The following is a 15,278-nucleotide window of genomic DNA, read 5'->3' as shown; positions in this document are numbered from 1 at the left end:
CCAGAGGACTCCCAGACACCAGGTGCTGCTCAGCGCAAAAGGAGCCTGCGACCCTGAAGGCAGGGGTCTGACCTTTAAGCGTGGCCCTCACTTTCCCACTGAAATGCATGGAGGTGCCAAGCTCCCACTGGCCTCCCACGTGGCCCAGGACACCCTTGAGCTGATGCACAGGCTCTCAGGGATGGGCGGGGCAGGTGGGCATGGCACCTGCGGGATGGGCCAGGTCCATCACAGTCGGCCTGACGCCTCCCCAGGCAGGGCACCTGGTGCCTCCTGAGGAATCAGCATAACTAGGGAGAGGGTTCACCCCTGGGACCCCTCCTGCCCTGGTTCCTCAAAGAGCTCATCCTGTCTTTCCCCAAAATGGAGCAAGGCAGCGTCAGATGCCCGGGCACTGAGCAGGCACCACCAGGAAACTGCAGGTGAACGGGGGGCATGGCTGCTCTGCCGGCTGAGTTAGTGCCACGTCCTACATAAGCCCCAAGACAGCTTGGCCATCCCTCTTGGGTCGGAGGCCCTCTGGAAGTGCCGTGCAGAGGCATAGAGATGGGAGGGTGCTGTGTGGGCTCCATGCCAGCACCTGAGAGTGGGCCAGCAGCTGCGGTAGAACCACCCTACAGAGCCCTAAAGCTCCTCTGTTTTGAGGTGAACAGCAGGGGGAGGGACTGTATGAGAGCGTCCATGGACGGCTCACCTTGGAAGCGCTTGGCAGCCGCCTCTCGGAGGGAGAAGAAAATGTCACACATAACGGTGGGGCAGCTCACCCCAGACTTGGTGATGGCACTGAAGATGTGGTCCACATACTGCCGCAGGTTCTCCTGCAATGGGAGGCAGGGGGCATCCTAGAAGCGCCCATCTGGACTGGCTCTCTCCTAGTGCTGCCCCGTTGGCCGTGTGATGCACTCAACACCCGGGGAGGGAACAGGACCTCAGGCTCACTCAGGGCAGCCAGGGAGAGCACAGACAGGTGTCTGCTGGAGACACCACTCCCAGAATGCGTACTGAGGGTCTATAATCCAGACGTGCAAACAGGTGGAGCTGTGGGCTGTGGGGAAGCCACGTGGCATCCCCCTCCACTCCTGCTCTCTTTAATGGGTAAAATTCACCAGGTTGTGGCCCCGAGGGTGAGAACCCTGTCTCCTTTCCTACAGGCCTGACGGAGACCGTGCACGATGTGGATGAAGAAATCACAGGGGAGACTAAGACATGAGGGCGACGTGTCCAGCGGGGGTGTCTGCTGCTTTGATTGACAGGACACAGCCCTGGAGCAGCCTGAGGTGGCCCAGGTGCGGGAAGACCAGTGGAGAGACTGGTCAGGCTGCTAGGGTTGCTGGTTACCCACGGGAGAAGGGAAGGAGCTGAAGCCGTGTACAGAGGCCACAAAGGCACGCTTGCCAGTGGCATGGTGGGGGGACCACGGAGCCACACCTGCCAGCAGGGGGGAGTCAAGGGCAAAGAAATATGATGGCGAGTCCTTGCCAGGCTGCTCACTCGCCACTGGCTGGAACAGTCCCCCCTATCTCCCGCCCTGGTGGTCCCCACCCTGCCCTGAATCCTAGTGACATGAAACATTTGAGGAGGCTGTGCCGAAAGCCGTCAGGGCAGGCGCTGGCCCCAGAGCACGCTAAGGAATGCCTTACCATGTTGTTTTCGAGGTTTTCTCCGTCTCTTAACCTCACGGGGTCGATCTCGCAGGGCTTGTGGCTCTGGCATATCTGGAGGGAGTGTTGAGGATGAGGAGGGGATGAGGGACGGGCCAGGGTCAGCGGGGCGGCCCAGAACTGGCATGGGCCTCGTTCAGAAGAGAGCTGCTGGGCAAGCCCACCAGCCCCGGAGGGAGCCCAGGGCACCGGTGAGGACTCCGGCAGCCTGGGGGCCTCTACCAGCGAGCCACGCAAGCCATGTTTCTCCAGAACGTTTACTCTAAACTGTGCCTGGATCTGGCAACCAGCAAACCAGGATGCCACTGCAGGTTTCCTGATGTTGCCAAGGGCCCATTTCTCATGAAATGGTTTGGGGAGACACTGCCTGCCAGGCGCCCCACACGGCATCAGGTAAGAAGTGCTGGGTTGCCTGGAAAGAATGGTGTGGCCTTCCACTGTGTCACCAGACAGAATGCGGCTGGTTGTCTGGGCTACACGGAGCTGTGAGCACGACTTGGCCTCAGGAACCCAAGGAGACCTGGTGCTTGGGGAAAGGCTGGGCTGCCAAGAACCGGTTTAGTCCTCGTGTCCTCTCTCTTTGGCAGAACGATGTATCTTTTAGGTTTTAATCTGAGAACGTGAGGACAATTCTGGAGTATCCACGGAGGGTCCCCCCAGGGAGCTGGAAAGAAGCTGACAGTAGGCGACAGTCCCTCACTGGGAACTGGGGGTCCACACTATGCACGACCCTCTTCCAGGCGGGCATGCTGGCTCCTGGACGACCCTTCGTCCTCACAGAACTGCACTGGGGTCCACGAAGGACCCCGGCTCACCTCCTCTATGCTGGGCTTCAGAGTGACATGCAGGTAGTGCATCCCTGCCAGCTTCATTGTCTCGTCAATGCACTTGGATGTCAACGAGTTTCCTCGGAAAATAGTGTTCGGGTCCCTGGAAAACAGCACCGGAGGCTGTCACCTCCTCCTAAGTCAGCCAGGCAGGTTCTGGAGCTCACACGGCCCCAGTCGGCCTACCCTGATCAGCCAGCCGCTTTTAGATTTTTAGGTGCAGGAGGGCAGCCTGGTTTTCTGCTGCTGGGGCCCTGTCACAATCACCCTGCCCACAGCCGGTCGCATTTCAGCAGAGCGGCGCCAGGGCCACTCCGGCTGCCCGCCCAGAGCGAGCGGAGCCGCTCTCGCCTGCGCTTTTCGAGACTCGTCGAGAAATCAGCACCTCTAAGGACCCCCACGGGTCGCACAGACGGGGCCGGGGCGCAGAGGGACGGGCGTGCTTTGTCCCCGGCTCAGCCAGGGTGCGCTCCAGATGGCTGTCGCGGGCGCCGCAGGCTGCGGGGCCAGGGGGCGCAGACGCAGGGGCCGTGGGGCCGCAGGGAGCGCGGGGCGCGCCGGGCACTCACTGGGTCCTCCGGACCTCGGCGTTGGCGATGGCGCTGATGAAGGGCACCACCCTGCCGTGCTGGAGGAAGAGCCGCACCAGCGGTACCGCCGCCTCCTGCTTCTCCCGGCAAACCTCGCCCAGGATGTGGGCCGCGGACGCCGAGACGGGCTGCGACAGACCGGGGTGACGCGGGACGGCCTGAGACCCCGTCCCCCACCAGCTGGCCGCCCCCAGGGGCCCCGGGCCCACCCGGTTCTGTTGTTGCCTCCCACCACGACGAACATAACTTTTCGGTAAAGCAGAAAACGTGCATGTCGTGAAACCCACATTAAAACCTCCAATTTGCACACGTGCTGTGGGTGCCTCCTCACCAGGCTGCCCCTTCTCCACCCCCCAAATCCAGTCCTCGGATGTGAGCGGGGAACCATGACCCCAGGGTCACAAACCAGTCAGCCACAGGCCGTGCCAGGCTGCCGACCAGCTCTGACTGCAAGCTTGGGGGCTGGGCGCTGGGCTCCCACCCCCAGCAAAGGGAGACGCAGCTATTCCCGAGAACAAAACAGGCCGGAGACGCAGGGATGCAGGTGGGCGGGGCCAGGTAGGAGCTGGGGGTGACGTGCCAGGCAGGGGCGGGGCTGAGCGGGTGGGCGGGGCAGGTGGGGCCGTCCACCCCAGGGAGTGCGGGGGGCTCGGACCGCGGGCACGGTACCTCCACGTCTGCAGACCTCAGCAGCAGGTCACGCAGTGGGCTGTAGTAGTCGGAGGAGAAGACGTGGTCTTCCGTGTAAACCACGTTCAGCCGCAGGGACCCCAAGTCCCCCGGCTTCAGGCTCCTACTGCCATTGTCTCGGGGCTGAAGGAAGTACCTGTTCGCAGGACACGCAGAGAGAGCGGGTGAGGAGGCAGCAGCCTCAGGCTGGGCCTCCTGCGGGGGCTCTCCGCGTCGGGGTCTGTGGAAGCGGCGGCCCGCCTGCAGGTGGGGGCCTGCGCATCCGGGTGCTCACTACCCCGCAGACGCAGTCAGGGAAGGCAGGGGGCTGGGAGGCTTGAGGCGGCGGCACCGCGGCAGCGAGGGGAGACTGCAGCAGCCTGTGGGGACTAATCCGGGCAGCGCCAGCAAAGGGCAGTATCCTGGTAGGGTGTGGGGCAGCTCTGGCCACGAGAGGTGGTGAGCCGTGCTAGAAGGCACCAGAACCAGGTACACAGTCACTTCGGCTGCCACCCTTTGCTCTGGGTCCTTCCCAGCATGGCCATGCAGGGGCCGTCTGCTCTGGGTTACTGGCCAGGCAGTTTGGGAAGCCATGTGGACAGCACTTGTGTCTGGTCGAGGGGCTTCTATCTGGCTGCCAGGCCAGTGTCACATCCTAGTCACAAGGCCAGGGCCTGCTCAGCTCAGCAGTGACTCCAGCAGGAACTACAGCCCAGCGGGAACTGGGCTGGCGCTGTCTTCATGAGATTAAAGACAGATTCCCTTGGTGATGGGCACTGCCTTCAGGCCTGGGCACGGTGACCCCAGACACGTGTGGCTCTTGGTGTGTGGCATGGGATGCCCCGCCCCCACAGCGTGTCTGTCCTAGGAGATGTGGGGCCAGGGCCAGAGGCCCCTTCGTGGTGCTATTCCCTGTGGTCAGTGTGATTTACGTCCTGACCCCAGCTCCACGTGAGGGCGCCTCCTTATCCCCAGGCAACAAGAAGGCAGGTGGTGAAACCTTGGTCTCTGAGGAATGTGAGCAACGAGGCCCTCCAGTTTAGTTGTGTAGATTTACTGGGAGGTTTGCCTGAAACTCACACCCTTGCACACCTTATCAGGTGACACTTCTGATGACAGGCCAAGGCCATGGGCACCCACCACAGGCAGAGCCTGGCACGGTGATGTTCTCAGGTGTGCCAGTGTCTACCCTGCAGTCATCAGGCCCCAAAAGATGTTCTCAGAGTTGCAAGGCCTTCGTGCAGGTGCCATTCTGTTTGAAAGCTCTTAGCCGCCACTTGGCATGATACCCCAAATCCATCCCCATGCCCGAGCCTGGTAGGGCTCTGTGCAAAATGAGGGCAGGTGGTGAGGTGGGGGCTGATGGTGCCTCATGCCGTCTGCTGAGATGCAGCTCTGTATCGTGACTTGTCTGAGCCGCCCACCCAGCGGCTCGCCAATAATGCAGGTGCTTGGCCGCCTTACCACGCTTCGTGGGAGCTAGATGTCCGCAGCACTTTCAGTGGGATCCTTAGTTCCCCCAGAAACTCATCTCCAAATTTCAAGTTACTGGCATTCCAGAGATCAACTCTGAAAAACAACAGGTGGGCAGATCTTATAGGATGACCCAGGGAGGGCAGAGGCCGTCCCCAGGAGGGCTGGAGCAGGGTGGAGCCTTCGGTCCCTCTGGGTCAGTCCCCTGGAGATCTGCACCGAGCACACTTAAAATGTGAGGTCAAAGCAGGACATGACTCCAATGGAGACGCATGCCTCCCTGGTGTCAGGGGCAGGGGAGGTGGTGAGGCAGATCCTGTGCCCTGTGTTGGGGTGAAGGGCCCCTGCTGCGCCTACAGCTTGCTCCGTGTCCCCTCATCTGCAGGGATCAAGTAAAGCAGGACCTACAACCCCAGAGGGGGGAGTGTCCCAGACATGAGGAGCCCCCAGTGGGCCACCTTGGGCTTCAGGCCCAACAGAGTGGAGGGGATGAAGGGAGCCTTTTTCTGCCAGGTCACTGCAGGGAATGGTGCCAATTTAGCCAGGGAGCCCCTTCCTTCCATCACCTAACAGTACACCTGGAAAGAAAACCTGGGTGTCTTGACCCAACTACTCCCACAGCACCTGGCACCCAGCACCTGGGCCCCAGTGTGAATCGTGACCGAGGAGCTGACCTCCCAACAGGGAAGGAGAGGTGGTGCTTGGTCCATGGCCGCATGATTCACTGACACACTTGTGAATGTACATGCCCACCCCCCTGGAGTCTGGTCACTCAGCAACCCTTTCTCCCAGGTGGAACGCTCAGTGTCCCCTCTGATTTGGGGCCATGGTGACTGCTCGGGCACGACAGCCAGAGGGATGGAAGGGGTGGAGGTCCTGGTGCTAATGAGGACCATCGCGTGCACCCAGGTGAACCCCTGAACCAGAGGTTACTCCAGGAGCTGAAAGTCTATGCCCAGTTCCCACCACACTTGGTGGTCGGAGGAAAATTCTAGAAGATGCACCACCCTCATGAGTCCAAGCAGGAACAGTGGACACTCTGCAGGTAAAGTGTGTTCCGCAGGATTGTGTGCACGTGAGGGACACGAAGGGGAGCAATGTTCTGTGGCACGGCGCTTCAGGAATAAAGAAGAGGAACCCTTCTCTGCCGGGTGCCAGCATAAGCCCTACGACTAGACGACTAGACTTGCCCTGCACCTCTTCTTTCTAGTAAAACATGCTTGGTTTGTATGCATTAAAAACACTTGAGTTCACAGCCTTGTTTTTTCATAAACACTCCTTCCTCTGAAAAGAGGAGGAAGCTGAGAGTTTGAGGCGCCAGCAGCGGGAGGGAAGTGGATGCCAGGCCGGCGACCAACGCTTCCTCTCCTCCAGGGCTGCTCGCCTGGGGAGGCGTTGCAGGCCAGCGGGGCTGCCGGATAGGTAGCTGGTGGGAAGAAGACCCCCAGTGGCTCCTGAGAGGGTGCCAGGGAACCTCAGCAACACCATCTAGGGGGCTTCATGACGGCGTCCTGTGGCAGCGGCCGGCGCAGGGCATGGAGAGGCTGTCTGGAGGGCGGAGCCTCACGCATGCCAAGAAGCATAAAGCCTGAGACCCTCACCTCTCAGAGGGCACTGCAAAGCGAACTAAACCAAGTTTGCCCCTTGGGTGACCACCACCCACATAACTGGGAAGCTTCAACCACAAACTCCAACATTCTGGTATTAAGTTACCAAGAAAACTCAAATTCCTCTCCACCCATTCCCCTTTTAAATAAAACAAAAACAAGCAGCTGCCAGGCAGGCCTCTTGAAACCCCTATTCTCACCGGATTTCAAGTTTGTCCACGTCCTCCTCCTCGAAGTCAAAGTGGGACTTGCGGCTGTAGCTGCAGGGTCTGGTCACCTGGACACAGATGGAGGGACAGAGGGTCAGACCTCGCACTGCCCCCCAAACAAACCTTGTTCTGTCCGGACCCTATGTCCCCACTCACCACGGAAGAACAGAGGCAAGAATCCAGGAACATGCCTCAAGGCCAGCCTCCCGGGGGCGGGGGTATGAGGCTGAGCCTGGCACTTTTCAGTCACTGCCTGAAACCCTCCCTATTCCCTGGGCACCCTGTCCCAGGGACCCCCTCCTCAGTGCCATAGTCCAACACCTCCCCCTTTGCTCCCTTGTGTGCCAGATCCACCCATCACATCACCTCCACCTGTCAGGAGTCTGTCCCTGTGCCTCACAAGAGGGGTCCCAGCCAGCCACACCCAGCATGGCCCTGGCCTCATCTACCTTTGGCTGAAGATTTTGGTGGCCACCCTTTCTCACCTAGCACACGGGGTTCTTTCTACAACCTGCACCCCTGCCCCAGCTTACCATGGGTCTCTGCCTCCCTCATGCCCATGTGGGGAAACTAGAAGGTATCTCTGAAGTGCCACCTCCTCCAGGAGGCCCTTCAGTGCCTCCACTGCCCGGTGCTGTGACGAGGTCACTGCATCTGGCTTCCAGCATGATGGCCACAGAGCCTGATATGTTTTCTCCTCTGTCTTATTCCCATCTGTCATCTAACACATCTGTCGGAGTGGAGGTGGCTCTTACAGGACTTTAAGTAACTTCATTTATATTTAAGAGTGTTCAGGTAAGTCTAGCTGTTACCCTAGAAGAAAACGTTCTGTTCAAACTCCTGTCAGAAGCTGCTGGCCAGCCCCTAGCTCAGCACACAGACTGCACGCTCCCCAGCTGGGGGTTTTTCACTGCTGTGCAGACTGGGCCTCAAGATCAAAGGACCTTTACCCCAAACAGGAGCTTGTTCCCAGCCATAGGCCCGAAGCCACAGTGAAGCAGACACCCTAGAGCCCACCTTGGTGCTGAGTGCCCAGCCAGGCCTCCCTGGGGCCTGCAGGCCGTGATCCTGACTGGCGTTCACTGCATGCATCTGGCATCACCAAGCTAGTCTGGCGAAATGGAAGCATGTGAAACTGGAGACAGGCATGTGCCTGGTGTGGGTGAGGCCACGCAGCTGTGGCTCTACCAAGCCACAAAGGAAACAGGTCTGGAAAGTGAGTATCTAAGCCAGAGGCAGTCCTGTGCACAAGTCCTACTAAAAACGTCTGTGTGCGCCTGCTCCTGGGGGAGCAAATCCTGTAGGCTAGGGGGACCACACTGGCTTCCTGCCTCATCTTGAGCTGCTTAAAAACCACTTTCTTTACTTGGAAATAAAGCAAGACCTCCATCCGGCAAGAGGCTCATCTGCGCTCCCCATGCCTCTGCCCACCCCCGACACCCCTCCTCCCTGACTCGGGCAGGGGCTTCCAGATGCTGGGGGAAGGGCCTGGGCTTCTGCACAGGAGCCCTCTGCTCCAACCCCATTTTCCCAAACCTGTGCTTCCTCCCCAGATGAACTCTGCAGCCTCCGGACGACGCCCAGCTCCTCGCACTGCAGGCTAGCCCCCGACCGTGAGGTGTCACCACCCTAGGGAGCTTGCTGTGTCCCAGAGAGGACTTCTGGCTGCATCTCTTTCCCAAAACCTCTGACTTAGTCATGGGACAAGGGCGACAGGGCACCTTCGTGTGCTCTCCTGCTAGGCAGCAAGCCACGGGGATGGTGGAGGCCTCACTGATTGTACCTCTCAGGGCCAGGTGCACATGAAGCATGCAGGCCCCCTTGGGACAGAAGGACACCTGCCTGAACACAGGACTCAGGGGCTGCCACAAAACTCAACCAGCCGTGCTGGCTTCTGCTCCGCCCTGTCCTGGGGCCCATAGCTTCCATCTCACTAATTCTGGTGGCTCACATTCTGAGGCAGCCAGGGCTGTCCATCCAAATGCACTTCATCTTTTGCTTCAAAACCCTCACTAGCCCCACAGCTCAGGAAAGACTGGGAGGGGAAGGCAAAAAAAAAAAAAAAACCCCAAAACTCAAGAAGAAACAAAACCCCCAAAGTCCTGGTAATTTGAACCACGTATTAACTTGTTGGCATTCAGCGTAACCCATTCCGGAAGCTACCCAGCCCCTTCTTTCCAGGGAGAGAAGGGAGGCGCCCAGGATGAAACCCTGCAGGCCGGGGTCAGGCGGGGAGTCACTCGGAGAGGCCCTGAGGAAGCCAGGGGCCTTCAGATCTGCACTTTTTGCCAAATGTTCTCAGGTTTGGGGTCTCAACTTGATGCCCATGAACACCGACCTCGAAGTAGAACACCTCGTCGAACTGAGGGTTGTTAGTCCGCCTCCTCACCTTCGTCTTCTTTGCTTCCGACCTGTGGCCAAGGAGGGAGGGTCAGCATCAACGCTGGTGCCCGCGCTCTCGGCATTAAGACTGAGCTACGAAACGCACAGCGCCGGACGGTCATCACTGTCCCTTGCGTGGCCCCACCCCGGGTGGCAGACCAGGAACCTTACTGAGTCCAAAATACCCAAAGTGAAGGACAGAGATGTTCTCTTTCTGGCAAAGAGAGTAAAAGAAAGAAAAGCAAGAGAAAACTGTCCACACCTGCCTCGCCACACACCCTGCTCCCTCTGGCCATGTCCTCACCACATATCCTGTGACGACCACTTGCCTGTATGGACCTGCTAGTGTCACGGTGGCATAAGGGTCACACTGCCCATTCACAATGGGGAGGCCTTGGCACTCGAGGATGCTGAGGAGAGAAGTGGGGAGCGGTCAGGAGCAGGAACAAGGGGCCATGGGCGGTCTTTCAAGCCCATGCTGGAGTCCTAGAGGGCAGCTGTCTTAACTGCCTGGGCCGAAGCCGTGATTTCTGGCTCAGCACCAGCCGCCAGCCGCCAGAGCCCCCCACCTGTCAGCAGTAAGGGATGCACTGACTCACACCCATCAGTGCACTGGGGCAGGAGAGACTGTGTCACATCAGGGAACCAGCCCGACTGAGGACACAACACCCTACGAGACTCAGGTTCCCATCCCTGAGGGCTTAGGAGTAGTGCCCCTGCTAAGTTCCCATTACGATGGGCAAACTGTGGCCCAGGCAAGTAGAGGGGGTTCACGGTACTGCTGGCACCTCCACCCACCTCCAGCCCTGGCCCTAAGCAAGCTGGGCAGCTCTGGGAGGTCCAGGCCTGCGACTCAGCTCCTGGTGCCCTTTAGCTTCTGGAATGTGGTCAGTTTGCTCTGATGCCGCTCTCACCAGTCCCCACCACCTCTGCACCCTGGGGCGGGTCTGTCAGCTGCCCCTCCCCCAGGGCACAGTCACTAGCATTTGGCTTTGGGGCAGAAGCTGGATGGAGTGAATTTTGTGGTGCTGGTTCCAGATTCTGTCGTCATCTGCAGGCCCTGCTGGGTGGCTTGGCCGATGATGTGGAGGCACCAGCACAGCAGCCATATCTAAGGACAGTCTGGCTGGCTGCCCGAGCACCCTACGTGGGGCTGCTGCGTGTCCCATGGTGATATGGCTCCCCAGGGGTGGTGCAGATTCCGATAGCCAAGCCTCTCAGAAGCCTCTTCATCCCACGGTGCCCCTGCTTAGCCTGACCTGGGCCCCTCACCCTGGACACTCACACAGGCTGCTGGGTGCTGTGAAGACCCTCCTTGCCAGAACATGTGCCCACAGGGGCCTCAGACCCCAGGACCGCTGGCCCTCCTTGCCCCATGTCACCAGCATGCTTCCAGGCCAACACCGTGTCTACAGCGGCACACCTGGGCTTGCCCATATTTGGGTGTCCCAACTGAGCCGCCCAACACCTGACACAGTCACCCAGCATCCAGCTCTCAGCTGCTTGTAGTGGGAGGGGTTGTCCCCGCCATCCACGTGGCCAGAGGCAGAGGCCTAGAGCCCGAAGTCACTTCCCTCAAGTGTCTCAGAGTGTTTCCTCTGTGTGGCAGGAGGCCAGAAGGCAGCAGGTCCCTCGTTCCTGTGGGCACAGGTTGCTGGGGCTGCCCCACAGGAACACTGCCGTCTGGGGGGCACCCGCCTCCTTCATGCCTCCCATCCTGCATGCTGGGGTTCTGTAAATTTCTTCTCGCTCCATTTCTCTACCGTTTTCTTATCAACTCCAGTGCGATGTGGTTGGCCTTGTGGACTGACCCTTTATTCTTTAGCTGGTACTCTCTATTTACTCTACTTTCTGGAATCTTCTGTCTCTCTCCCAGATTAATAATGTGGCCTGATGGCTTCTCCCTCCCTCCAGTAACTCATCAATGCATAAATGCTTGTTGGGCTCTAGTCACATTTCTGGGACATTCCAGGAGCCTGAGCAAGACAGAAACTCCTGAGAAGCTCAGCTGTCGGTCCCGGGCTGTTCCCGCATCCATGCGGCCAGAGGCACACGTCAATGCAAACACGTTTTCACCCCGTTCACAGTTGTTGATCAGGAAGAAGTCAGAGAGTCGTATTTGGGGTCCTCAGAGAGAACGGTCAGCTCCTTAGCCGGCATCGCTAAGCATCTCACAGGAAGCGATTGGTTCTGTGTCTCTCATCTGCCAGACGTGGGGGGGGCCGCACTTGAAGCATGTGACTGTCACCTTCACACTTTCTCCAAAAAGACCAGCTTGAGAAATGCTGTTTTCTAACTCGTGACTTTGGTCACACAAAGACACCTGGGAGAAAAGAAAAGTCCACGCCACCCTCCCTTTATGCATATGCACAAGCTGGAGTAAAAGGCAACCCTCCCATGGCACCGTGGCACTACCGTCCCACGGCATTGGGTGAGAGAGGCACGGCCGGGCCTGGGGGCACGCATGGACTCCTGGAGCACGCGGGGCCATGGTCCGTTTCACTTGGAAGGTGTGCCCACACGGAGCACATCTCAGCCTGCTCTGTGCAAAACAGACCCATAGACGCAAGGGGCTCACAGGGAAATCGGGCACACCTTTGTCCCAAAAGGATGCCTTGATGCAGACACAGTGACCAGTCCACTCACCAGGAATCTAACTGCCAGAAGTACACTGTTCTATATGTATTTTAACATTTACATAAATGGCTTCGATATTCAACCTGGCCTAAAAAAGGGGCTGTGCCTCGCAGTGGGTGACAGCCTACAGCCGCGGCCTCCTGCTCCCGTGGCCCTCCCTGCAGATGCGGGCACGGCTGGTGCCTCCACTCCCGACCCTGCCAAGAGCAAGTGCAGGCAGCCTGCTGGGCCTCAGGGGCAGCCTGCAGGCGCTGCAACGCTCTGGCCGCCTCACAGAGCACCGTCTGCGGTTGCAGCAGGGGGCACCCAGGCTCACCCAACATCAGAAGGTTTCCCAGCCCAGAAGAGCCGCGGATCGATGCCCCTCTGCTGGTTTTCTTTTCCATATTCCCCTAATACTGGAAAATAAGATCTTTACTGGGTTTGTGATGTCGCTGGAAGCCTGACAACAGGTCATTTCCCTCTGGGCTGCCCCTCAAGGTAGAGTGGCTGCCACCTTTCCTGGATGTTGGCATTGAGTCTGGCCACCACGTGCTGCCCTCACCCCCCACCCTCCCACTGCCAGTCAAGAGGATGGCTCAACACAGGCTGGTAAGGTTGTGCGCAGGCCTGTCATCTGCTTTTGAGGTGACAGAGCTGGGATGCAGAACAGAAGAAGCCTGCAGACAAAGCAGGCGGCACGGGTGGGCAAGGCGGCCATGTCCCCATTCTGTGCCCAGAAGGTGGGGGGGCAGCTGCATCCCCCAGTCTGTGCCCATGGGCAGGAGGACGGCTGCATCCCCTGTTATGTCCCCCATTCTGCGCCCACAGGAGGTAACTGGGATCCTGGGTCACATTCAGCAGTGATGGGTCACTTTCCATCGCAGCAAGCCCCCTGCCCCTGAAGACAGTCCACACCACAGGCAGGAGGCACTGGTTGCCAGGGCGTCCATGGTCTGCACGCACAGCCCCCTTTTTCTCCAGTGTAGGGCAGTGCCAGTGTGCTCGTTTCCACATGTCTCACCAGTACATGTGCCCCTGGAGGTTGGCATGTGCCTGGCATGGAGCAGGGGCTCCTTACACATTTCCAAATGATTGACCAAAAGACACTGTGTACATCTTTGTTGGAAATAAAGGGAAGCGTGAGATGGGACCCTGAGTCCAAGCTTGAGGCCAGGCGTACAGGCAGCTGTGCCAGGCAGGGACTGGCAGCTGCCAAGCCCCCATGCAGATGAGGAAGTCAGGCCTCGCTCGCCTCTCAGGCATCCAGGTCAGCAGCTGAGACGTAAGCAGGGAAAGCAAGGCAGAGAGCAGCAAGGGTCAGGAGAAGCAGGCGGGCAGGGGAGGGCGAGGCTTCCGGAGCACACCTGGGGGCCTCCGCAGACCCAAGAGGATGCGGAGCAGACAGGCAGGCCCGGGGGACAGCCTCGTGCTGTGACTCATTCTGTGAACAACTCCTGCTCTTAGGCCCCCGGCTAGCAGCCTCCACTCACCGATCCAGGCAGGTGAGGGGAGGTGTGTCTGTCCTGTGCCAGGATAACCCTGTCACCAGGGAGGGCGGGTGAGGGCACGGGCTCCAGGGCTGGGCCATGGGGTGCACAACTTTGGGGAAGGACTTTCAAGGACTCAGGGCAGGTGGATGAGGCCCCACCTCCATCTTCAGGCCAGCAGGGGAGGGCAGGCCTGGCAGCTGGGGGTGAGCTGGGGTGGGGAGGGGTGAGCTGGGGTGGGGAGAGGTGAGCCCTGAGAAGGGCTCAGCCCTGCCTGGGGCCCCACAGAGGCCATCAGGGCCAGGGGACGGGTGAGGGGAGCCCAGGAGGGCTCAGCGGCTGGGCGGGGAACCCACTGCGGCAGGCTGGGTGGCCCTGAAGATGTGTCCTTGTCCCAGTTCTGGAGCCTGTGAATTCCACCTGATTTGAAAAAGGGTCTTCCCAGACGCAATCAGGTTCAGGCTCTTGAGAGGAGGAGGTCCTCCTGGGTTTAGGGTGTCAATGACAAGTGTCCTTACAGGAGGGACATTTCACAGACAGGATGAGCCATGTGAAGGTAAGGCAGAGGGTGAAGGGACATGGCCACGAGCCCCAAAAGGTGGGAGAGAAAGGCAGGGAGCCTTCAGAGGGAGGCAGCCCAGCTGGACTGCAGACTTCTGCCCCTAGGCTGCAAGAGCCCCAGTGACTGCACTGAGCCACCCAGACTGTGGCACTTTGCTGCAGTAGCTGGGAAGCTGACCTGCCCACAGTGAGGGGACAGCACGCATGGGGATGCCCCAGCCCCACCTCCTCCCAGCATGTGGTGCGGGGTGAGCCCCGGAGCAGCTGGCAGAAGGGAGGGCATGAGGGGCTTCTCAGCAAGGAGGGGAGACTTACAGTGGGCTGGCCTCTGCCTGGCGACCTCTCCTCATGGCGCATCACCCCAGCTCTTAATTCATACTGAGCCCATGATGCCACCAGGTGGCCTGCACGGTGCTACCCCCAGACACCAGGCCACAGGGGTAGCCCCCTGCACACACCATGTGGGTTCCTTTCCACATCCCAGGGAGATGCTACTACATTAATTTCACACATGGAAATGACACTCAGCGCAGGTCACAGCCGGCCCAGTGTCCACAGGTCAGATTTTGCTGACTCTGGACACCAGGGTGGGGGCCCAGGCCTTCTGCACCTGATCGAAGTTGGGGTGCCTGCTGTCTCCTGTTTAATCCTGATTCAGAGGTAAATGTGTGGGAGTCCCAGGTGTGCAGAGACAGCTTAGCTCAAAGAAAGAAAGTTACGAAATATAAAAGCTACTGTGGCATTAGATTTGTAGCTACAAATGCCCACATTAAACTAGAAAAAAAGGTATCAAATCAAGAACCTAAACTTTTAAGAAAGCAGAAAAAGAGCAAAGTCGAGTCAGCACAGGCAGGGAGGAAATGAATGCCGGGCCCGAGGGTGGAGGCGGCGAGACGGAGGCCACAAAGCAAGAGGGACATCAACGGGACTGAAGCGGGGCCTCTGAGAAGACCAAGTCCTTGGCCAGACCCATCGAGAAAAAGAGGGGACCCCAAGCTTGGGGGAGGCCTCTAGGAGAGGCAGCCTGGCAGCTTCACACTCAGACACGACCCTCAGTCCTCACCCGGCAACTCAGAGGGTCCGGAAACCACCTTCCCACCAGGCATCACTCACAACTGACAGAAACTGGGATCAGTCCCCACCGTGAGTGCATCACGCACTGACGGACCAACACAAGGTGTCCGCCACACACG

General features: G+C 59.2%; 1 protein-coding gene across 5 annotated transcripts in view; it reads right to left on the bottom strand.

Annotated features, from left to right (window-relative positions):
* RASA3 (RAS p21 protein activator 3) overlaps positions 1-15,278 on the bottom strand; it is a 91,892-nt gene that overhangs the window by 14,556 nt on the left and 62,058 nt on the right. For 4 of the 5 annotated variants that reach the window (XM_017665056.3, XM_073212290.1, XM_073212291.1 and 1 more), the window contains 9 exons: positions 9,748-9,828; positions 9,375-9,447; positions 7,028-7,104; positions 5,212-5,316; positions 3,748-3,904; positions 3,058-3,206; positions 2,477-2,591; positions 1,641-1,715; positions 695-818 (listed from right to left, as the gene is read on the bottom strand). In XM_017665056.3, the coding sequence (XP_017520545.1) occupies positions 695-818; positions 1,641-1,715; positions 2,477-2,591; positions 3,058-3,206; positions 3,748-3,904; positions 5,212-5,316; positions 7,028-7,104; positions 9,375-9,447; positions 9,748-9,828 (956 nt within the window). The remainder of the gene's footprint in view (positions 1-694; positions 819-1,640; positions 1,716-2,476; positions 2,592-3,057; positions 3,207-3,747; positions 3,905-5,211; positions 5,317-7,027; positions 7,105-9,374; positions 9,448-9,747; positions 9,829-15,278) is intronic. The other variant, XM_037024869.2, reaches the window with a different exon arrangement.

Source organism: Manis javanica, chromosome 9 (assembly GCF_040802235.1).
Source record: "Manis javanica isolate MJ-LG chromosome 9, MJ_LKY, whole genome shotgun sequence".
Taxonomy (NCBI): Eukaryota; Metazoa; Chordata; class Mammalia; order Pholidota; family Manidae; genus Manis; species Manis javanica.
Note: the sequence above shows the minus strand (reverse complement) of the source record. Positions and strands in the feature narration are given on the sequence as shown.